The sequence below is a fragment of the Perca flavescens genome, chromosome 15 (genome assembly GCF_004354835.1).
Source record: "Perca flavescens isolate YP-PL-M2 chromosome 15, PFLA_1.0, whole genome shotgun sequence".
Classification (NCBI taxonomy): domain Eukaryota; kingdom Metazoa; phylum Chordata; class Actinopteri; order Perciformes; family Percidae; genus Perca; species Perca flavescens.
Window position 1 is genome coordinate 17004341 of NC_041345.1, and position 24142 is coordinate 17028482.

Genomic DNA, 24142 nt, shown 5'->3' on the forward strand with positions numbered 1-24142 from the left:
CCATTACTGGGGAAGATTTGTTTCAAATGTCTGGTGGAAAAAAAGTTTGGACCTTCCTTTCAAGATTCCCTTTAAACTTCTCCATCGGTGCTATCCAGCAAAACATTATTTGCAAAGAAAAAAAAATGACATTGACATTGACTGCTCTTTCTGTGGAGTTGATCGTGAAATAACCATACACTTAGCTGTCTTTATACTGTCACTTTTTGGAAAGACTGCCCAATATATCTTCAGTAATTACAGTACAGGCCAAAAGTATGGACACACCTTCTCATTCAATGCGTTTCCTTTATTTTCATGACTATTTACATTGTAGATTCTCACTGAAGGCATCAAAACCATGAATGAACACATGTGGAATTATGTACTTAACAAAAAAGTGTGAAATAACTAAAACATGTCTTATATTTTAGATTCCTCAAAGTAGCCACCCTTTGCTTTTTTGATAGCGCTACAAACCCTTGGTGTTCTCTCAATGAGCTTCATGAGGTAGTCACCTGAAATGGTTTTCACTTCATAGGTGTGCCTTGTCAGGGTTAATTAGTGGAATTTTTTCCCTTATTAATGGTGTTGGGACAATCAGTTGTGTTGTGCAGAAATCAGGTTGATCCACAGCTGACAGCCCTATTGGACAACTGTTAGAATTCATATTATAGCAAGAACCAATCAGCTAAGTAAAAAGAAACGAGTGGCCATCATTACTTTAACAAATGGAGGTCAGTCAGTCCGGAAAATTGCGACAACTTTGAATGTGTCCCTAAGTGCAGTCGCAAAAACCATCAAGCGCTACAACGAAATTGGCTCACATGAGGACTGCCCCGGGAAAGGAAGACCAAGAGTCACCTCTGCTGCTGAGGATAAGTTCATCCGAGTCACCAGCCTCAGAAATCGCAAGTTAACAGCAGCTCAGATTAGAGACCAGATGAATGCCACACAGAGTTCTAGCAGCAGACACATCTCTAGAACAACTGTTAATAGGAGACTGCGCAAATCAGGCCTTCATGGTCAAGTAGCTGCTAGGAAACCACTGCTAAGGAGAGGCAACAAGCAGAAGAGATTTGTTTTGGCCAAGAAACACAAGGAATGGACATTAGATCAGTGGAAATCTGTGCTTTGGTCTGATGAGTCCAAATTTGAGATCTTTGGTTCCAACCGCCGTGTCTTTGTGTGACGCAGAAAAGGTGAACGGATGGATTCTACATGCCTGGTTCCCACCGTGAAGCATGGAGGAGGAGGTGTGATGGTGTGGGGGTGCTTTCCTGGTGACACTGTTGGGAATTTATTCTAAATTGAAGGCATACTGAACCAACATGGCTACCACAGCATCCTGCAGCGACATGCCATCCCATCCGGTTTGCGTTTAGCTGGACCATCATTTATTTTTCAACAGGACAATGACCCCAAACACACCTCCAGGCTGTGTAAGGGCTATTTGACCAAGAAGAAGAGTGATGGAGTGCTGCGCCAGATGACCTGGCTTCCACAGTCACCGGACCTGAACCCAATCCAGATGGTTTGGGGTGAGCTGCACCACAGAGTAAAGGCAAAAGGGCCAACAAGTGCTAAGCATCTTTGGGAACTCCTTCAAGACTGTTGGAAAACCATTTCAGGTGACTACCTCTTGAAGCTCATCAAGAGAATGCCAAGAGTGTGCAAAGCAGTAATCAGAGCAAAGGGTGGCTACTTTGAAGAAACTAGAATATAAGACATGTTTTCAGTTATTTCACACTTTTTTGTTAAGTACATAATTCCACATGTGTTCATTATAGTGTTGATGCCTTCAGTGAGAATCTACAATGTAAATAGTCATGAAAATGAAGGAAATGCATTGAATGAGAAGGTGTGTCCAAACTTTTGGCCTTTTTGCCAAGATGACAAAAAGATTGATGATATACAGTACAGTAAATCATCAATCTTTTTGTCATCTTGGCAAGATTTCACATTCACAAAAGTAAATTCTGTAACAGAAAACTTCTATTTAAAATCTTTATTTTGGAATTTGTCATTGTACTAGATTTGCATTAAAGATTTAAAAAAAGAAGAAGAAGAAGAAGCATCTTTTTGGGAGACTAGTCTGGTATGTGTCTGTAACATAGACTGTATATTATTAATAATGATATACAGTCTATGGTCGGTACGCGATCTGTGCTGCCTGCTCGATCCATGTTAATGATAAGGATTCCTTGCTATAAATAAAGTTAGACTGTCCTAAACGTTTTACCGGGCTGTGTAGATCAATACTTAGATCATACTTAACTCATATACATGATAGGCCTACTTACACACATAGGCTAGTAACGTCACACTTCTTCTAAATAGTGTTCAGAATCACCACAAGATGGAGTCATAAACTTCAGACAAAACAAGTAATTTCCGTATTATTGTCTATATTTACCATAGACTGCTAGATATTTGCCATAGCCTACAGTATATAGCTAAAGCATAGACTGGTTCTAAACATAGACTGTATTTTAACAGTCTATGGTTCTAACCAAAGCCGGTCTACGGAAACAGAAATTCTTTGGTTCTAACCGTCTCTGACTGAAATAAAGATGGACGACATGACAACTCCATATAGGCCTAAGGACAACTCTCCAAAAGTGAAGCTCGATCGCCCTCTGGTGGCTGGCTGCAGTAGGCTATAGGTCATAAATCCCGCCCCCTGATGGGACATGGGCCAAACCAAAAAAATCAAGAAGGCCTACACAGTAGAGCTGGGCAATATATCGATATCGATATCGTGATATTAGACATCGTCTTATATTTTGGATATCATAATATGTTAATATGGCATAAGTGTTGTCTTTTCCTAGTTTTAAAGACTGCATTACGGTAAAGTGATGTCATTTTCTGAACTCACCAGACTGTTCTATTATTTGCCTTTACCCACTTAGTCATTATATCCACATTCCCCACTGACACAGAACGTTTAGGGAATGTTGGGGAACGTTAGTTTATGGTTCCCTAAAGGTTAGTTCTAACGTTCCCTCAGGGTTATAACGTCCCCTAAACGTTAAGGGAACCAACCAACTGAAACGTTCTCCTGTGGTTGCACTGTTACCTCAACACAATGTCCCAAAAATGATTGGTCTTACAAAATCTAAGTAACATAAACAACATAGCAAGAGAATATAGGCCTATTCATTTTTAGGCTGATAACAATTTTGTTAAAAACAATACTTTTGTGCTTGATTTCGTTTTTTTAACTGTATTAGGTGAACATATTTAAAACAAGAATCTATCAATAGAACGATTTTCACAACTAAGAAAATTCACTTCTTTCATTTCACATTTCACTTCTAACAGTGGCTCAGTTCAGTGTACAAATCCAACCGTCACACCCCCACGCCAGTAGGGGGAAGACAGTGCCTCTGCTTTCAGGTGACCGATTGAAGTCCTGTTTTAACTTCGGTACACACCGGTATAGCTATTTTTTTACATTCCCCTAACCTTTAAAAAACTTTAACAACCATGGTACCAAAAATAAAAAATAAAAATATATATAAGAATCAGAATCAGTTTTATTGGCCATATAGACACATACTGTACAATTAGACAACAACATAGGCTACATATACCCCTCCACACAAAAACAACCAGACAGAAGAACAGCTTCTTTTCCACTGCCATCACTCTCCTGAACTGCTGATAAGTGGGGTCATCCCCACTTCGGCCATTCACCTACACATTACATAGCCTTTATCATTCCAATATGCATCTTGCGCACTAAGTTTTCACTATTAGGACTACTTTGCACTCTACAATAGGCTATATTGTGTTAATGTAACTATCTGTATGTTGTCAATTAGCCAATGTCCAGTTCGCTGTAGGCTATAACTTTGGACTCGGTGATCCATTTATTCACAGTTGTGTAAACACGTTCACTGTAGGCTACATTAATGTTTCACTACAAGATGAAGAAAGGAGTAAAGATGCCCACAAGTCAACTATTTTTTCACAAAGATGTTTTCTGTCATTTAAGGTAGCTCTCATCACGCTGATGTAGGCTATGTTCAAGTTTTCAATGTTCTGATACGTTTGGTTTTAATTAGTTATTTGAAGCTATAAAACTTGTTGAAACATCATGATTAACGTCTGTTATTGACTCGCGATTGGTCCGACGGGTTTATGGGCGGGATTTGGATAACGCGCACCTCCACTACTGCGCAGACTCTGGCTATAAGCACTAGACAACCGGAGACATCAGCGCCCGTGTCCGGGATATTTTGGATTCAATTTTGTACAGTGGAAGAAAGTGGAGACGCGTCGTCCATCTTTATAGGCCTACAGTCTATGGTATCTAACATTAGCCTATAGGTTGCCCGATCATTTCATTCCACTGTTTCCGGGCTCCCAGCATAGTATTCTCATAGGCTAGTATTCCCTCTCTCAGTAGCCTACTGAACATGGCTGGAATATACGTGAGCAACAGCGCAGCTGAGCGTATTGGATACATCACGCGGGCCCAGAGCTTCAGTGCCTGTCACCGACTCCACAGCATTCACTTAAGTGATGAGGAGAATAAACGAGTTTATGGAAAATGCAACAACCCCAATGGTCATGGACACAACTACAAAGTGGAGGTAACAGTGCGTGGAAAGATTGATTCGCTCACTGGCATGGTCATGAACTTGACAGACTTGAAGAGGTGCATCGAGGAAGTCATCATGATTCCACTGGACCATAAAAACCTGGATGAGGACGTCCCATACTTTGCCAATGTTGTCAGCACAACTGAGAACGTGGCTGTTTACATCTGGGACAACATGGTGAAGGTGCTCCCATCCAACCTGCTCTACGAGATTAAGATTCATGAGACCGATAACAATGTTGTCATATATCGAGGAGATTAGAGTGATAAAATGTGATGTTTGATCAGGCAACCCTTGACATGTACAAGTGCCATTCATTGCATTATTATTTAGCTAACTTCACTGATGACTGCAGGCTTTGGTTAGTTGGACACTAATACAGATTTATGAAGGTTGATAGATGGTAGGCTATATATGATTGTTTTGATGATTGTTTGTTACACTTGCCCTTTATAGACAAAAGATTTTGTAGCACATCTAAAAGTTCAGTATTCTTGTTGAAATTCTATTATTGTCAGGGGGGGAAACATTATTGAGACCAAACTTGCTTAGCTTATTTATCCTTAAAACATTGTCTACTTGTGAACCCTGATTGCAGTGTGTATTTTTCTACAAGTTGTAACCAGGTCAACCAAAGAGCATGTTTTAGTTTTTAGTTTTTTTTATAGAGTGATTTTTAAAGGCCTGAAGAAATTAGATAAACATTTAAACAAATGTGTAAAAATGTACATTTGTTTTGTAGCACAACTCTGCTTCATTTCATTACACCTTGAGGAAACCTTGATTTAGACATTCACATAAACTAAATAAAGCTAATTAATCATTCTAAACTTAACAAAAAAGAAACATCCCTTTTTCAGTACATTGTATTTTAAAGATACTTTTGTAAAAATCAAAATAACAGAGATCTTCATTGTAAAGGGTTTAAACAATGTTTTCCATGCTTGTTCAATGAACTATAAACAATTAATGAACATGCACCTGTTGAACTGTCGAAAAGACAATAACAGCTTGCAGGCGGTATGCAATTAAGGTCACAGTTAAAAGAAAATTAGGAAAGAGACACTTCTACTGACTCTGAAAAACACTAAAAGAAAGACGCCCAGGGTCCCTGCTAATCTGCGTGAACGTGCCTTAGGCATGGTGCAAAGAGGCATGAGGACAGCAGATGTGGCCAGGGCAATACATTGCAATGTCCCTACTGTGAGACGCATAAGACAGCGCTACAGGGAGACAGGAAGCACAGCTGATCGTCCTCTCAGTGGCAGACCACGTGTAACAACACCTGCATAGGATCGGTACATCCGAATATCACAGCTGTGGGTAGGTAGGTACAGGATGGCAACAACAACCGCAAGAACTGGCCAGTCTGGTGCAGTAGGAGGAGATGCACTGCAGTACTTAATGCAGCTGGTAGCCGCCACCCCCCCCCTTTGTTCAGGGACACATTATTCAATTTCTGTTAGTCACATGTCTGTGAAAATTGTTCAGTTTTTGTCTTAGTTGTTACATCTTTTAATGTTCATACAACTTGCATATGTTACGTTTGCTTAAAATATAAAAGAGTATATATGTGGTATCAAATATTACATGCATGTCTATTTTATCTTTAGTAAATCAATTCCATATGTTAGCAGCTTTATCCCTAACATGGACAGTTACACCCTTTCACAGTAAATTTGTAACTATAACTGAAGAGGGTAGGAAGAATACTCTAATTTAAAACATTGAAAAAATTATCATCAAATATCTTTGAATGAAGTCAGAGTAATGTGTTCATGGGGATGTTTACATTCAGAGCACACTGGTTCACCATGGCAACCTGTGAACTAGCCAAATAGTGACATCTAGTGGTACCAAACTGTACATCTCTAAAGTTGTTGCATTAAAGTTGGATTTTGCCAGTGATGAAATTATTTCTCACAATAAGTGTGTTTAAAATACAAAGCATAGGTTGCCTGATGTGCAATCTAAGGTACAGTAATACGATTTAATTTATTAGGCTAAGTATTAGTGTCTAATACTTTTCACAAGCAATGAATTGTTAAGCTTAGCATTGATGATCATATCCTGTAGGCTACTTTTGAAGTCAAATGTGACCAACATTTTAAGGTGTAGGGCAATAAAATGAACAGCCATAACCATTTACACTAGTAAAACCTTTGATAAATTTATACCACGGTCGGTTTTATTGGTGTAACCAATAATCACTGTTTAGGGAGTCATTTTTAATTTTTTTATTTAAGTGTGTTGTTTAAACAAAGCAAGCACAAGGTTGGATTTCTTTCTGTCATTTGCTCCTGGCAAGCATTTGTTTGCAGCAGAAAACAAGAAATGTGAGCATTTTTTATGTCTGAAAATTGGATACAAAGCACATATCATCTGAACAGCGGACAAAATTAAGCAATATGATCCAATGATCGGAGAAACTATAAGTGCTTTTCTAGCTATTTTTCTTAAACAATAAGTATACATTGTCAGGGCAGGTACCTTAAAAGATAACATTTGGCCTTGTCATATAGACAATCATGTTATGTGTGAAAATCAGTTAAAACAAGGAAATTATGTTTCACCTGTAAAATGGCCATATTCTAAATAGGGACATACAACAACATATAGGTCTATTTGTAGATCTACATCAGGGGATTCACCCTTTTGTAGTCATCACAGCTAATAATATATGGTTCCCCAGTTCAACCAGTAAAAGGCACTCCTGTTTTAAATAGGCATATTCGAACTAGTTTGGCCTAGAGAAATGTTAGGACAGGATTGCCTGGTCAACAACAAACAGTTGTCCAGCACTTGTGTGAAGAATAAATAGAAAATTTCAGACCACCTGTCACCCAGCTTAATTCCTCAGGAAAGCACAATCAAACAAAGCAAACATGTCCTCACGGATGTCATGTACCAATTTACACTAGAAAAGCACTGAGGCTTTTCTTATCATACAGAAATAGTAATCATAAATTACTGTCTCCTGTTGATTATGATGCTTACATGCATGGCCGGTTTAACTTGTTAAGGGCACTAACACCCCTCATTATCCATCCAGTATGCATTGTGTATAGTAATCTGTTAAATATAGTGGGCTGCACACAGAAGACTACACATAATATGACCAGAGACCAACCGTGAGCACAATATATCAAAAACAACATTGATGTTTACTATTGTGGACCCTAGAACAAATATAATAAATAAATAAAATGCTAGATTATAATAATATGGCTACTACGGTCCAGTTTTTTGTTTTTTTTTTGTATTTAAGGTCTTAAAACTAGATGTTTAATCTTCTACAAGACAGGCCCATGGAATTAAAACGAATTGCATAATACTGCAGGACCTGCATTAGCTGCTATTGTACTGTAACTGGTAAATTTTCCAAACAAATCTGCAATTAATCAAATTAACAAAAAACAACTTACAGTCTGGGCATACAAATTAACTACAGGCATTACAGTATTAATATAGCTTCAAGTAATTCCCATATGTTAAATTATAAAATCTTGGTGGAAATTGTTAGTGAAAGGTCAATTCACAGAGATTGAATCGTTTGCGACGTGCACATCAGCAGCAGCACAGCGCGCATTTGTTGGACACAGACGGAGCGATAGAGAAGCTGCTGCTCTGTTCAGAAAATGGCCGACAGATTTTCTAGGTTCAACGAAGAACGTGATTTCAAGGTAATGCATGTTAGACGATGGACGGTGTACATGTATTTTACTGTGTCTGGGTGTTTTAGCACATATATACGGAACAAAACGTCTCGGGCGGCTTTGAATCATTACAAACTGCATCGTGCATTTCGGTCTATATGTCGCTTGCTAGCACTGCAAGCTAGCTAAGCTAACGCTAGTGGCTAGTGCACTGCGGCTCTTTTGAATTTAACTTCCCTTACGTCTCAGTGTTTGGCTGGCTGCGTGCTATATTTGGCTCCTATCATGGGTTATGAGCTGTACCATTATGCATACTACGCAACGGCAAAATAGATATCGAAGTCCAACTAGCTTGTTAGTGACCTTGGATGGTCTAGTTATTTATCGACATATGCTAACGATGGATAGCTAGCTAGCACGTAGCTAACTTGTACGCACATTGAGCACTACTAGCAAGAAATGGCTGTATCATTTTGACAACCAGAACACAACCACCGCAGCTAGTTAGCAGGTTGAAATTAACACAGTTACACCCAGCGATATATTGGTCTAGCTAGTAATTTAATGACATTACCTGCAATTACCTCCAATATCTCACTATTTGTCTTCTAAGTGTGAGAAATAACGTTCATTATCGATTGATTTTAGATTAACATGTCCTTGCCACTAATTAGCTAGCAGATGATAGTAAGTTAGTTACACGATTTCATTGCATTTCATTGTCAGACCTATTTTAGCTCAGCTTGATTTTGTTTGTTTCTATAATGCAAGTTAATTGCATTCTTCACTGGAAACAATGTAGGCTAATTTAGCTTCAGCTGTGTGAAGTTGTCCATTAATTGTAGGAATAAATCCATGCCTTTTGCACAGTGATCACATTGTTTTTTGACATTATTCCAGGTTGTATATTAAATTACAACAGTAGTGCAAGAGCTAAGTTGGTGAATTTCACAACCCACATATGAGCGTTTGTCTTTCACTTGCCTATCTGCGATCTAAGACCACACCCAGTAAAAGCCAAACACAACATTACTGATAGACAAAATAAGTCCATGTTTGTAGTATATCTTGTTTTTTCTCTTCATAAACATCCTGCCATGTATCACATTTATTTCCTCACAAATTCCTCAAATGACATTGTTATCCCTGCTTCACCCAGCATCACTCCTACTTTATGTCCATAAATATTTTTAAGCTACCTGACAAGATTTTTTTATTTGACATAATTGTTATTTGCTTATCTACCAACTAATAGTATAAGTGAAACATCTTAAATAATCATAAATGCAGGGGTCATTCTGCTGCACGTTTTCTCAGAAGCAAGATCATTTATCAAAATCCCTCCCTTCTTAATATCGGTACATTGTTTTGCAGTCATTTAGAGTTGTTTTATCAAATAAAACCAGCCTCAGACTTCAGTCAAGAGTTTTGAGATTACCTGGGGGCTGTTTCTAGTCATGCACAGGTCATTTATCTAACGGTTTCAAAACATTTCTTTCAGGAACCATCTTTACACACATCACATTGTACAATTAGAAGTTTTGGTGTCAATGTATTATATAAAAGACATTACTATGAATGTTGAGATAGTTAGTCTCACGTGCCAGACCTATCTCCACAGCGCTGCAGAGTAAGGTCTGGCTCCTCCACACAAACACTCCTGGATAGGAGAAAAAAAGCATTGTTAGCATTTCTTTAAACCAATCAGAATCATCTTGGGCGGCGCTAAGCTCCGGTCGCAGCAGCGGTGTATCTGCAAATTGGTCTCTGGAAGGAAATTGTTTCTGGCGAAACATTTGCACCCTGCAAAAGAAAACGTTGCTTACAATATTTAGTGAAGTTAACCGTTCTGAGCTATTTAAATTAACTGGATACATGGTTAAATGTAATTAGATCTTACCAGTGTATTGCCATGTGTATTTTGTCCATAGCAATCCCCACCAATCGGACCCCAGGTCGATAGTAAATGCCGTAAATCTTTACAATCATTCCCCGAAAGAACCAAGCAGGCCTGCCTTGTTGCACGATCCAAATTTTCTTCAAACTTGCCATTTTCAGTGAATAGCTTTTTAGCTCGAAGTTTGTTGATGTTACACAAAACCAACACTTGCGAGCCAAGGGACATCCAGCAGAAGATCCGGCGGCAACCGATGTTCTGGCGATTATTCAGTCATTGATCCAGATTACTAGATAGTAGTAAACATATTTGGTGACCAAAATTGATGCCCATTTTAAGAACATTTTCATCTGTGTGACCTTGTGTGCTTTTTCCTAGTGATTTGTGAATGAAGAAGAGAGTTGCTGTATCAACAGCGATGTTCAGGGTCAGAGGAAAGGTATAGATGAATAATTTGAACACCAACCCAGACCCTTGTCATTACATTTTTCTGACAGCATTTTGTTCTGTCACTTACACCACTATTTAGTGTTTTTGCACATGGAGGGTAAATTATGCTCTGGCTTTTGGTATTGTAGACAATAACTGTAAATTTGGCTACAATCGCTGTAGCGGTTTGTTTTAAGAACTAGCTATTTGCTGTAGCATGGCAAAATCGTTAGTGTTTTTTCCTCTAAACCGATTGTGTTGCTGTTCAGTGGGAACTCAGTATTTTGCTTCTTTTTTTGTCATTGAGAAGTGAATTGCTGTGTGGTCTGAATAAGTCTGTTGATGGCAGCTCTGGCTCAGCACAGTGGAGCTCTGTGTGGGAGATCTAATGTGAAGGCATTCATATGCTCAGAAAGTTTCTCTCTGACTCCATGCACTAAAGCCTGCTGCCAAGCAACATGGTGCGGGAAACACCCACAGATGGTCTACCTAATATCTATAGCACAACCAGTCCAACAGCTCTGTCTGCTCTATTGATTTACGTTGTTGTTGTTGTTGTTGGAGCTTTAGAATGCAGCTAATCTTGAGCTGCAGAAACACACTAGGCAATTTGAGCATCCACAGAGCTGATTGACAGCAGGTCCTTAATTTCCTAATATGAGGTGATGTGGAGCATCCATTTCACTGATGAGCAAATGGAAAATTACTCTTGTAATGTGAGGACAGAGCAAAGATCATTTCTATGCAGCATTGCTGTGGTGTTTGTGTACCAGAGTCAGGGCGATGAGGAAGCAGCAGTAAAAATAAGAAGTAATTGTGGTGGGTGGGGGCTGTGCTGATGGCACATTAAGTGGTCTGAGGAGGAGCGATAGCGAGGGGGGAGCCATCCATTTGTTCATAAATAAATCCTTTGCTCTTCCTCTGCACCTCCCCTTCTCATAATCCCCAGCATCACTCATGCTGATGAGGGGTCCTGTCTCATCTGAATTAATGACTGCCAGTGTGGCATCAAATCACCTCCATTATTGTGGGCTGATTTGAGTAGTTGCTTATCTCTGCAAAACCAGATTCCCCTAGAGACTGTGGGGGTAAGCCTCTTGCATGCCCCAGCCCATGTTAGCATTGTCTTTTTACAGTAATGTTTGCTGCAGACTGTAGAAACTAATTTTGCAGTGAAGCAAGAAGACCTAATGAATATCCTGCAGTCTGTGCATTGTTCCATCTCTTTATCTGTAGTATATTTTGTGTGTAGTTACATTAGATTTTGATGTCCACACATCCGTTTGCTAGTAGCTAAAACATCTAGTAAATAATATACCAACCATGGACTATTTTTGGAATCTTTCAGTTTTCTGCTTGTATGAAGGTCAGTAGAAAACAGACCCACAAACATGACCTTCGTCTCTCCTCTGCTGCTAAAGAGGGGAAGCCATCTGTCTCAGAGCAGAAACTGCTCTATAAACACACTCCTTTTGCTTGGGGTAGCAAGCCCATCACTGCTGTCACTCCTGGAATACATGTTCCAGAAAAAGAAAGAAATCAATTCTGTCAAGTACAATTTCAATCATAGGTTTGATTAAACTAAAGTGTTTGCTTACTAAAATATAAGTTATAATACAAACCTCATTGAAGGCTCTTTTAAATTCTAATAACTGGGAAATGGGGTGGGTTATGAAACTAATGGAGTCACATATTTACAGTTGTAGCAAACCTGCTGTATACTTCTTTCCTCTGGTGCATGTGGCTTAGCTTCTGCTGCCCTTTTATGGTGATTTTTCTTCATATTTATTTTAACATACTACTTATATACAGTAAACGGTGTTTATGTAGTGTGTGTTTTGCTTTCATTTAAGTGTTGCACATATACACAAATGCACATATCTAATTAATGGATGTGTATTTTTCATCACTTGTCGACTGTTCTCACGAAGCTTATTAAACCCAGCATTGCTCTGGATGAGTATGATATCTTGTGTTGTTGGGTGATTGACAATCTTTCAGAGTAAATGACCGTAGACAAGCCTCCTTTCACAGTGCTGTCTCAATGTTTTGAATACACAGAGATGAAAATAAACTCAGTCAGTGTCTTGTGTTAAAGTATAAACTCATGTTTGGTGATGGATTCTTTCTCAAACTCTTTCTGTGATTGATACCTATTAGGGCTGTGACAAATGATTCTTTTTTTAAAATTATATTAATATTTTGATTGTTTGCTCTATTAATCTTTTGTTCTATAAAATGTCAAATTGTGAAAAATGTTTTATTACAATTTTCCAGATTTCTTCAAATTGCTTGTTTTGCCCAACTTATACGCAAAATACCGAAAGATTCTGTTTACTTTTACACTAGGCAGAGAAAAGCAGCTAATCCTCTGTACTGTCTGAACTGTCTGGAACTCTGCTTTTTGTTTGAAAAACGATGTAACTGATGCTAATTATATTTCTGTCAATTGACTAATTCTTATAGCTCCTCCTACTAGTCAAGCAGGACTAAATTTATATATGTCTAACTTAACCTTTTAAATGTGTGTCGCTTAGGGTGGGAATCACTTCGACCAGTATGAAGAGGGCCAGTTGGAGCTGGAACAGGCGTCCCTGGACAAGCCCATCGAATCGGTAAGGCATCATACATCATCCCGCACCATTGGACCAGCTGTGAGAGTGGATGATTGTTCCAGGGAGGAATAAGAACCACACCTTTTTTACTCCATTCATTATGTCCAAGTAGATACATCCAGTGTTTTCTTGAACACACTTGCCACCTAACCTGTAGAATCACTTGTCTCGTGTCCATTAATACCCTTTTAGTCCCTGCCATTTCCCATGTCCTCTGCCTACTCCATTTTCTGTGTGACAGTTAAAATGATTATGTATATGCTAGATCTTCTTGTTTTATGTAAAGCTTACAGATAATCATTTGAATTTTGTATCAGTCTCCCATTAGTCATTGTTAGTCATCTTAGGACAATGAGATGAGATGACTGAAAGCATGGAGTGGATAAAGCACTGTCATTAAAGGCTGTTTTCTAAATATTCTAGCTGTTCATCCATTTTAAACGACAAGATTCTGTTCTGCATACTGGATATAGTTGCTTTGAGGAAGGTTGCTGTACAGAGCCCTGTAGTTTTTGTTATATTTGTATTGGTGATTTACCTATTTAACCACTCTGATTTATGGATTCACGGATTTAAAATATTCAGCGGGGTGTGATCATAAATGAAACCCTGTTAAACAAGAATATGCCCAATTAGGTAGAGTTTACATTTATATATCTGATTATTTTGCAGTTACTAAAATGTTTCTGTTAATTAAAAGTGGGCAGTGCTTATTCCACTCCAATTAGCAAACGATAAAGTGCACATAAGATGGTGTGAATGGCTACATTTGTTTTTGAATGAGTGTGTGTCTATGTAGTTTTAGAGTTTATGTGTTTGTGTCTATAGGACAGTTATCTTATTGTACACAACTTGGGGTGTTCGACATTTCTCTCCTGCAGCGAATTGGCCCCTATTAGCTAAGCAGCAATGACCCGGTTTGTATTTGCACGCTCTGCTTTCTTACTCCTATCTTTAGGGTCCTTGTAACGCTTCTCTGACTGTGTTTTTCTCTCTCTGTTTCACTACTGTCACAATCTACATCTATTTTCTCTCTACCTCTATTTCTCTCTCGCTCCCTCCCTATTACACAGTGATTCGGTGTACAGTACCCTCTGTCATTCTGTGCTGGCATGGTGCTTGTGCAACTGGGACTGCATTTTTCGCTGAAGAGGCACAAAGATAATAGTGCAGGCAGCTCTCTTGTTTCTGTCTTTACCACTCTCTCCATCCCCCTGTCTCTGAAGCACTGTGGTGAGCAGGCCCAAACTCCTCTTACCTACAGTGTCTGGTCACATCAACATTATGGATGTGCTTAATAAGCCATTCGGATAGGATAAGCAACCAGGTATAGATCAAAAGAATAGTGTAGTTTTTACAATCTAAAATCAATGCACTGAACATTGATGTACTATCATGCACATTTTTGACAGTTTCCTTAATCAGTCGTCAGCCATGTTAATGATCAATAATCGATAAGTAATTAAAAGCCTATCAAATTTAAAAAGCATGTTTTTCCTCAATGAAAGCTATATTTAAGCAATTGGCATGGCTGTTTTGTAGCATAAATTAGATATTTGAATTATGAATAAACGCAATTAAATTGAAAATAAAAAGATAACTGAAATAATAGTTTGCTAAAAAAACACTATTTTATTAAGGACATAGATTATATGAGACTAAAACATTCAGAGCACTTCTATCAATAAAAATTTTTTTTTATCAAATATTGTTGACCAATCCTGTTGAGTTTTTAAGCAGCAGCAAAATCCAGTCGTCATGGTGATAGTCATATGTCCTGCTTGTTATTATTTCTCACACTATGATCATATATTTAGCCTGAACATGTGTTTTCCATAGCTAGAATCTAGAGAACCAAGAATATAAAAATTGTATATCCTGGTTGAGTATTTCAGGCACACAAACATCCCACTGTGTGTGGGTGGTGGAGGGTGAGAAAAGAGAGGGAGAGAGGTGGCCTGCTCACCTGGCTTGAGTAGCTCTTTTGCTCCTGCGCTATTATTTGAGGAGGGGCGCTGAAGGCCGCGCTGCAGCATCACACAGCTCTTCACACATCAGTGGAAAAATCTGAGTTGCTGTCACTTTGTCACCAATAGTAATAGACACCTTGCATATTCTCTTTGGAAAGTGCATGCCCAAAGAAGAAGGTGGCAGACTTTTTATCCACAGGCAAGTAAACATGAAAGTTTGCCACCAAGCAAAACATTAATCCTAAAGAATATTTTAGAAGATTTGGTGACAACCAGTGCGTTTTCATAATGACGCAATTTCTGTTTCAAAGGCAACATGTACATCGTACAGATAACGTACTAGTCAAGTGCCTCACAGCCGAACGAGGAGAAATGTTTCTACACCTGCTCAGCCTAAAAAAAGACATCCAGGTATGATTTACGGTGCACTTAGAGGGGTAACTAAAACGTGACATAAAATGTTAAAACACATAGACTGACACACAGTATGTGACCATGTTGTTAGGTACACTACACAGGCCTTCGTAGTGCAAACTTCTGGCAGTTGGCCACAAGTGTTACATCTGAGATCTGTTGGTGAATGCTTTGGCCTAGCTTCTCAGCGCCCCTCCCCTGCCACTTGTTGTGTGTGATCTATAGGCAGCTAGAGGTCTGTGGTACTTTATTGGGATCTTTTTACTCTTTCTGTCTTTTCCCTTTTGGTCTTTGATCTTTCTCTCTAACATTGTTTTTGCATTGCATGTGTTAACTTGGTAGCATTCAGTACTATTTTATCTCAACACTCTGTCCTAATCACTACTACAATTTTCCTCCCAGACTCATCCCTTCCACGTCCTCTGCCCCTTCCAATCCCTCCAACCTACCCCCCTCCCCTTCCTGACCCTGTCCAAGAGCGATATGCAGCGGGCAGCCTCAGAGCCACAGAAACCACACATACATACCAGAAATCAAAGAAACTCATGTATACAGGCCACAGGAAGATTTGTTTTAGTGAAACGTTTGTGTATTTATTTTCTTCAAAGTTGTAGTCATTACTAATCATCTTTTACTGGGGTCCTTGGTCAAATTTAAGTGCCACAGATGGGGGACATTTTAGGTATTAGTGTATCAGCTGTTACTGAGAGTGTATAGCCTTTTGCATTATAGCCAGACATGATTTGACACAGCTGTTTATAACTGTTGACTTCTATCACCTTAGGTGGGAAGAGGAACACAAGGAATGGGTCAAACACACTCCTTTTTAATATCCTGACCCACAGTTTTTTTTTACAACACTGAAATCTCTCTATTTTGCACCAGTCTTAATCCAGTGAGCAGCAGGGGTGATGGGTTCAAAGTAATTGCTGAGGCCCTCCAAATGTTCTTTTTAAAGTCAGCAATGGAGTAAGAGTGGAGAAAAACAGTAAAAAAAACAAACCTCAAACTCAATGGGTGTTACAGTGTCGGTTTAAAGATGTTGGAGACCCCTTTTTAACTTTGGCCTTCAGTGTTTTTAACTTAACTACACTTTGATAAACTTCCAGTTGATGAATTGGGCCTTGAGAATTATGAGGTAAGTATGTATTTTTAAATAATACTTAAACATTTATATTAATTGGACTCTGCTTCTGTCATTTCCCCCCTTCACTTAGTTAAGGAAATCTTTAATCCCCTCACGTTTAATCTGACACATTCACACCACCATTTACTGGGAAGTAGGAGCCTTCTGTTTTAAGTGTTTGGCTTTTGACGACAGACAGTTTTTTTTTTTTTTCTATTTAGTCACACCTGCAATAGCTGAGACTGACCAGGAATGTACAGAGCACCTTACACAAGGGAGCTGCAAGAGTTTATGAGAAGCCACAGACAGCAGGCCCTGTCACTTGCCAGAAGACCTCAGGGACACGGCAGAGTATGATGAGTTACTGCAGCAGCGCACTTTTTGCGAGACTTATCCCTAAGGAGCCTGTCTGTTTTTTTTTTGTTTTTGTTTTTTTATGCGGTTTGGGTTTATTTAACTTTAGTCAGTTCTGTGGATTCATATGCCTTTTTCATGTTACAGCCTCCTAGGTAATCTGAACAGGAGTAATTTATTTTACCCAGACAGAGACACACAAACACCAACCATACTGTACACACACAAATGGCTGCATAGACTGAAGCAATATGATTCCTAAATACTCTGAGGTCTCTAGGTGGGGTCCCCTGCATATCCCTTCTCTTTTGCACTGTGCCAATGACGGCACAGTGCACAGTTTTAAAAACACCCCCTATTGTAGATCTCTTTTGTTTGGATAACATTTTTCTATTTTTCTCTCTCCTGTATTAACAGTCAGTTATTGGATTTATTGACATGCCTACCTTTTCTGTTTGTATAAAGTATTATGTTTGTTTAAAAGCAGAGAGAGATTTGCATTTTAAGACCTTTTTAGAGAAGCAAGAAGAATTGCAGTTGAAAGCGTTTGGCTGGTTTCTTACGTTGTGTCACGTGTGACTGTTTTTTTGACAGCCCAGTATTTTAAAGCCAGGTTCGTATGGAAATGCCTTCACTCCACTTGCACTGCTGTTGGACTCGCCGTCGTTGCTTTCATCCGTCTGTCTGTCTATTCTTTTGGTGCACTCATCTGTTGTTCAACACGCAGTCTGCGCCTCATCTCAGCCCTTTAACCTTTGCTGAGCCCATCTTGAAATAATATCTTTATTAGTGTCAGCAGTTGCAACTGGTGCCTCATCCAACCTGCCCTTCTTTTTAATATTTCTTTAATCTCACTAAGATAAAAATAAAATTTAAAATTGTAAGCTTTGTAAGAGGAAACATGTAGGGCTTATGTTCTTTTTAAGCTTTCAGATAATTTCTTTATACAGCCCTTGGTCAGACTTTGCTGACTTTCGCGATGAAAAATAAACAAATCAGCTAACAGGAATTGTGTAGAGGCTGAGCAAGAGTATTTCTCAGGCGCCTAGTTCAGGGTGCATATTAATTTCCTCCTTTCTCCAAGCCAAGTCAATATAAATGTTCATGTGTAGAGTGTTGCACCATAATACTGCAGTAAGGGACAGAAGTATATCCAGTGACGGTGGGAGGGAGGCGTTCACTGCAGCAAATTCTGCAGTGTTTTCCTACAAAATGAAGTCTGGGGACACGTTGTCCACCTGGCAGGAGGCACCACACACTATCAGCTATACAGCCTCTTAGTCTGTGAAGGAACCAGGAACCTCCAGGCAGGGACATCTTATACAAAGTGATAGCATGTTAATATAGCATTTAATGTCCCAGTTATGAGTTGATACAGGCAGGCCATCTTCTTGCAACCATGAGAGGCCTAGCACAGATTCCTTTTTTATCTCAACGGAAACCGGAAGGGAAGTAGTTTAGCCACTCACTTGGGAGGCAAACATCAGCCAGATGTTTTAGATATATTTATCCTAGTCTTCATGATGGTAGAATTTTTAAAACTAACAAACTTTAATTCTTCCAGAAAAATAGGGCAAAGGAAGGCAACAGTTTGCTCTGAAATACCAACAGTGGTTGACAAAAAGGTTATGCCAAATGAGACCTTGTGGGCGGAGATGCAGTGTGTGCTGTGTGTTTGACTACCACTCCCCTTCACATGCACTAATCTATTCAAGCCCAGCTCACCTCCACCACCCCAGAAACTCACCTACACCATGGCTCCGCCTGCTCTGTTCCCCCCGTCCCGTACCTCCTCTTTTGTCAAAGAGAACTAATTGAGTCCTGTTGAGCCATCACCTTCCTCTCTGTGCCTGATCCACCCAAGACTAACACAGCTGGAGTTTTGTTAACCCGCCCTCCACCACACTGCCCCACCCCTTTTGTATGTGTACCATTCACAGTGCGCTACTAACACCGACGATCCTTTTTGTTAAAACTCTTTAACAAAAAGCTGCATGCTGTTTTGTTCCAACCCCTTCACTTTCTGTTTGTGAAAGTTGATGTCAATCTCTTTGTGATTATAAATATCCTTTTTGTTTGGTTTGTATGTCTTTTTGGTAGAATGCAGCACTCTGGTGAATGTTAGACAAGCTTGAAATAGTTATAATCACAACAGAAAAACACAGAAATCTCATTGTTCCTGTTTATTTGTGCTTGAGGATGTACTGTAGTGTGTAGTGGTGGGAGAGTTTTGCATTTCACTTAATGTTTTTGTTTTCTTGCTGACCCATACTAGTGATATAACTGTCTCAGACGTGCACATTTGGCCCCAGAGTGTGCTATGAACTCCTGTTGTGTATGTTCTCGCACTCCTCTCTTGCCTCTTTGATTCATAATCAGTTTGCCTGATCTTGTCCACATGTGCAGCGTTTGTATATATTGCCATAGCAACCATTAGTATTAAAAGAAAAGCAGAAAATTAATACTTTAAAGTGGATTACCTCACTGCAGTTATTTTATCTTATGCTAGCTAAAAACTACTTTGCAGTTTGGTAAAGTCTGCCAAGTATGTTTTTTTTTTAAATGATAGATGAATTGTAGTAATATCTATGGATGGACAAATTAGAGGCATACATTTGTATCTAATAATGGTTTAAATTGTTCACATGGTTGGGATCAGAGTCAGACCATTGATAACAGACTAGAGATGCTGAAGGTGTTCAAAAACATGCACAATAGTTATTTCTAGTATATCTAATGGGGCTACATGCACACAATGTCTCCCTCTCTTCACCTGCACACCCACATATCCCTGTGCATATTCTGTCCACCCTGGGCCTTGTAATGGTAATCCAAGGACCCCTAGCTCCACTTCTGTCTCTTCCTCTTGCTATATTTTTTGTGACAGCTGCATATGTTTCATGATGCTCCCCTTGTCATGGTTACGAAATCACAGCAAGCTTGGACATTCTGGTCTTTGTTTTGTTAATGCAAGATTTCCATACCTGTTCTGTGTCACTTTTTTGTGTACTAAGATCTTGCTCTGTGGTGGTTCATATATGTATGCGTGTGTGATACATATATTGCCCCCTCCTTCCTCCCACTCCTTAACTTCTCAGTTAGTGGATGTGACTTGATGTGTTATCTTTATCATCCAAAAAAAAAGTAGAAATGCTCATGCCCAATTTCTTTGCCTTAGAAACCGCACTCCTACTGTAGAGGGTATCCTGTAGTTTACAGGCTACACATAGCCTGATTTATTCATCATAGTGGAAAACCTACCCTTCCTCTCAGTCTCTCACTCTCTATCCCCCAACCCCTCTTACCACTCCTTGTGCTGGAAGACACTGATAGTACACGCTGTAGGTGATGTGGATGACGATAATAATAATAATAATGGTGGTGGTGGTTGTGCTGATGATGATAGCGTGATCTGAGTGTTTTATTTTGTTTTTGTTTGTTTGTTTCTGACCAGTACCCAACGGGAAAAAGCTTCTCTTATTATTGGAATATTTTTGGTTTTTTTCTCCTCTGTTCTCTCTACTAGGATAACATCGGGCACCGGCTGCTTCAGAAACATGGCTGGAAGTTGGGGCAAGGTCTTGGCAAAACCATGCAGGGTAAGGACTCACTCTTCTGTACACCTATGTTAAATGTATGCTGGTGGTACTGAGCCATCACCCTCTGTCATTTTCTTTCCCCTCATATTTCCAGGTTTTTTGTTTTTTTTGTGTCAGTAAATTTTCTTTTCTCCTTTCTCTAATCTATCCCTGTGTCTATTGCTGGGTAAAATATTTTTTTTTATTTAAACAAACGTCATTCCATTTGATCCTGTTGCTCTCTTGCTCCTCTTCCCTCGAACTTGAAGAGGGAGGAGAATGTTTCTGGGGCCTTGTAAAGGATTAAGGCTGAGGTCAGGGACCCTGGGGGTTGGGGGATTGTAGTGTTTGTCTTTCAATTATGCATTTAGTTTACAGCAATGCAGATTGAAGTGGGCTTCCCCCTTGTCAAAATCACAGTTTAGATAGTTTTGTTCAAATCCAGGTTTTCTTTTTTTTCTTTTTTTTAAAGCCAGCTTTAGAAAGTGTTTACAGTATGTACTTATGGATTGCTGATGCACTTTTCCAGATCTTACTTTGAACCGGTGATTTAAAAAAAAAAGAAAATAGAAAAGAATTTTAAATCTAATCTGCAGGTTTAAATCTTGGTTACAGGAGCTAAATGTTAATTCTCTTCTAAGACATGAGTCGCTTTGGGGCAGTGTCACAAAAGTCATAATGAAGAGCACATGGTTGACTTTGGAAACGCAAACCAGCAAACGTGTTAGCCAGAACTCTATCCACTCTATGCAAAGCACTTGAATTAACAGGCAATGTACAAGACCTTTTTTGGGCCTTGTCCGGGTTAGTTGTGTTTGCAATTACAGAACAGGCCCCTGTGGCAAAGACATTGGACTTAATCCAGAACAAAGGTATCCTAGACAGTCTGAATTTGAGTCTGTTTGGATTGTGTTTTAAGGTTTTACTAGACTTGCGATGTCTGTCCAATCTCTTTAGATTGTATAACATTTACTTTTATCAACATTATATGTACACTAGACGTTTCTCTTTTATTTAAGATTGTGGATGTCATATCTTTAGACTGTTTTGAAAGTGGTACCAGTAAAATGCTCTGTAAGCACAATGATGTAACTCTGTCAGATGTAGAAAAATTTCAACCAGAAAGATGCATTAGAGATTGACTTTCTGGAGAAATCTGTAATTGTATGGCCCAGTTGATATTGACTTGCTGTAAGTGTGAGCAGGCTGAACAGAGCTGAGTGTGTGTGGGTCTTGGCTAACGTCAGCACCTCATTAGCTCAACCCCCCCTATGCTCATAGTCTCATTGGCTCAGAGGTGGTGGTGCAGAGCCCTGGCATTTTTCCACTGAGCCTTGTCCTGTCACTTCATCCTCTTTCATCAGTATCTTTACTCTCTCTCTTTTCTTACTGGCAGGCCAATGAGTCCTTTCAGTTTGCTAAGAATGGAGCTTGTTTTTCTGCATACTTTTTGGCATTAAGTTTTGTCTACCTCCTTCATTGTGTTCTTTTTCTATCCTCGGTCCATACCATTTTAACCTCAGATCTAGGGATGCACCGAATGTTCGTGCACCAAAATTATTCGGCCAAAAATGGCAAAAAAAAAAGTACTTTCGTGCTCAGCCAAATAAGTGAAAAGGCTGACTAAATTTGACCAAATTAAGTTTTTAAAGATGCGATCAAATATTAACCAGCGTAGAGTGAGAGGCGCACACGCTTTATAAATGCAGCAAACATGATGGCAGCGTGGAAGCACTGACAAAAAAACTACAACATCTAACTATTTCGATCCTAGGTACTCGTCTGCTCCGTGCACAAGCATCGACAGCGAGAGACGCTGCATCTCATGTCATCGTCTAGACCGGGGTCGAGAAGCGGCAGTATTTACAGTTGAAGCCACCACGTGTTGAGAAGCTTGTTGTTTTATTGTTCACTGTTAACTTACACCGTCTTTGCTAATTTTGTTTTTTTTCCTCTCGCTTTTCCCTTACATCGAAGCACTCGTTGCCTGCTCTACTCAATCCACGCACCATACACCATGTCCACACACTCACTGACGTCAGTCAGTATAGTGTCTGCTCGAATGTTAAAATGTTCACTGTTGAATACATACTTTTAAATTGTAGTTTTGTAATTGATTTTTTCTTTGAAAAGCAAGATAACATAGTAAAAAGTACATTTTGACTATTTAATTTATGCAATGATGAAAAATTGGCAATAAATGGAAAAACTGCGTTCGGTTATTAAGCTTAGGCCAGGTTTTTCATTTTATTCGGCTTCGGTCAAGAATTTTCATTTCGGTGCATCCCTACTCAAATCTTAAATTTCTATAACTCTCATGCAGTCATTTTCATTCACTTCATTTCTCTTTGTTGCTCAATTGCAACATTTGCTTGAGTGCATTGCTCTCCCTGTAAACCCAGAAGTAAGATGCTCAATATCAGAATTTGAATGAGAAACATGTCTGCAGCACACACCCAAACTAAAGACAAGTTACAGTCTTAGACATGGACATATAGGGGCCCATGCAGAGCTAGGATTATGAGTATGTAAGTTTCTTAAATTCACTATGTAAATCAAAAGACAAGTTATGTGTTTGCTTGTGCTGCTTAATTCAATTTGTAGGCAGCATAGTTAGATTATTGAAAAGTCCATGTCTTCCTTGTGTTTGTGGTTCAGGGATTTTCAGTTGTGTATGTGTGTGTGTAGTGTATATGTGCTTATTCGGGGCAGGTGTTGTCAAAACAGTGGTTTACCAGATGATGGCTGTGATGCATGATTTTGTTTGCTGATCAAAACAGGAGGAGTAAGAAGAAGAAATAATAAACATTTAGAATCAAATAAATAATATATCTTTTTCTACTGTTTTAGTCTGGTCTAAGAAATGGTGGTATCAGATTTATTTGGCTCAGTGTGGAAATAGTCTAACAGGCAGGTATTACTGTATGTCACTCATACCTATATATCCTGATTTTCCGTTGTCTGGTAATTACTGGACATTGACCAAAAATAAATGAGGACCCAAAATTCTAGTGGTCTCTGGTCAGAATGACCGGTAGAAATGATTTTCTCTGCACAATTTGAATTGTGTTAAAATAGGCTACAGTGATTGTCATGTCTTTCATTTTATTGAAACAATGAGCAGTCATATTTTTTCATTTATAAATGACAACAGCATATGCGATAAAGGAAAAACTATAGGTTTGTTTTCACTCTTGATTGAATGCAGAAGCATACCTTAGATTTACAACAAATGGCGACAAGCAAGCGGGAAAGTCAAAGCCCAAGCCCTGGCGAAACAGGGAAATATTGTGAATAACTGAATAATACCAAGCAGTGTCCAGTCTAACGTAAATGAAGCCAAGAAATTGCCAGCAAGGATGAGTCGGCACCAGCTACAGCCCCTCTCATTAATGTTAATGCCACAGAAGCACATCAAGATGCCATATATGATGACCGCTTGCCGCGGTTACAGAGGCTTGACTTTCTCAACAGCCTGCTAGGTTCTTATTGGGATTACGGTAAAATCTAT

The 24142-nt window shown here is 39.1% G+C and overlaps 2 protein-coding genes across 10 annotated transcripts in view; both read left to right on the top strand.

The window, feature by feature from the left end:
- The first annotated feature begins 4156 nt into the window (after positions 1-4156).
- On the top strand, positions 4157-5422 carry pts (6-pyruvoyltetrahydropterin synthase). The gene has a single exon (XM_028600038.1). The coding sequence runs from the start codon at positions 4407-4409 to the stop codon at positions 4851-4853; it is 447 nt and encodes a 148-aa protein (XP_028455839.1). The 5' UTR covers positions 4157-4406; the 3' UTR covers positions 4854-5422.
- A 2707-nt stretch (positions 5423-8129) lies between these two features.
- The window catches only part of gpatch8 (G patch domain containing 8), a 28677-nt gene continuing 12664 nt past the window's right edge, over positions 8130-24142 (top strand). For 2 of the 9 annotated variants that reach the window (XM_028599401.1, XM_028599396.1), the window contains exons 1-2: positions 16960-17666; positions 20580-20652. Coding sequence is in view for 7 of the 9 variants with exons in the window: in XM_028599396.1 (XP_028455197.1) it covers positions 20646-20652 (7 nt within the window). In the remaining 2 variants the exon portion in view is untranslated. Of the gene's footprint in view, positions 8276-13108; positions 13190-14070; positions 14107-16920; positions 17667-18836; positions 20653-24142 lie in introns of those variants that run through there. The other 7 variants (XM_028599394.1, XM_028599397.1, XM_028599393.1 and 4 more) reach the window with 7 other exon arrangements.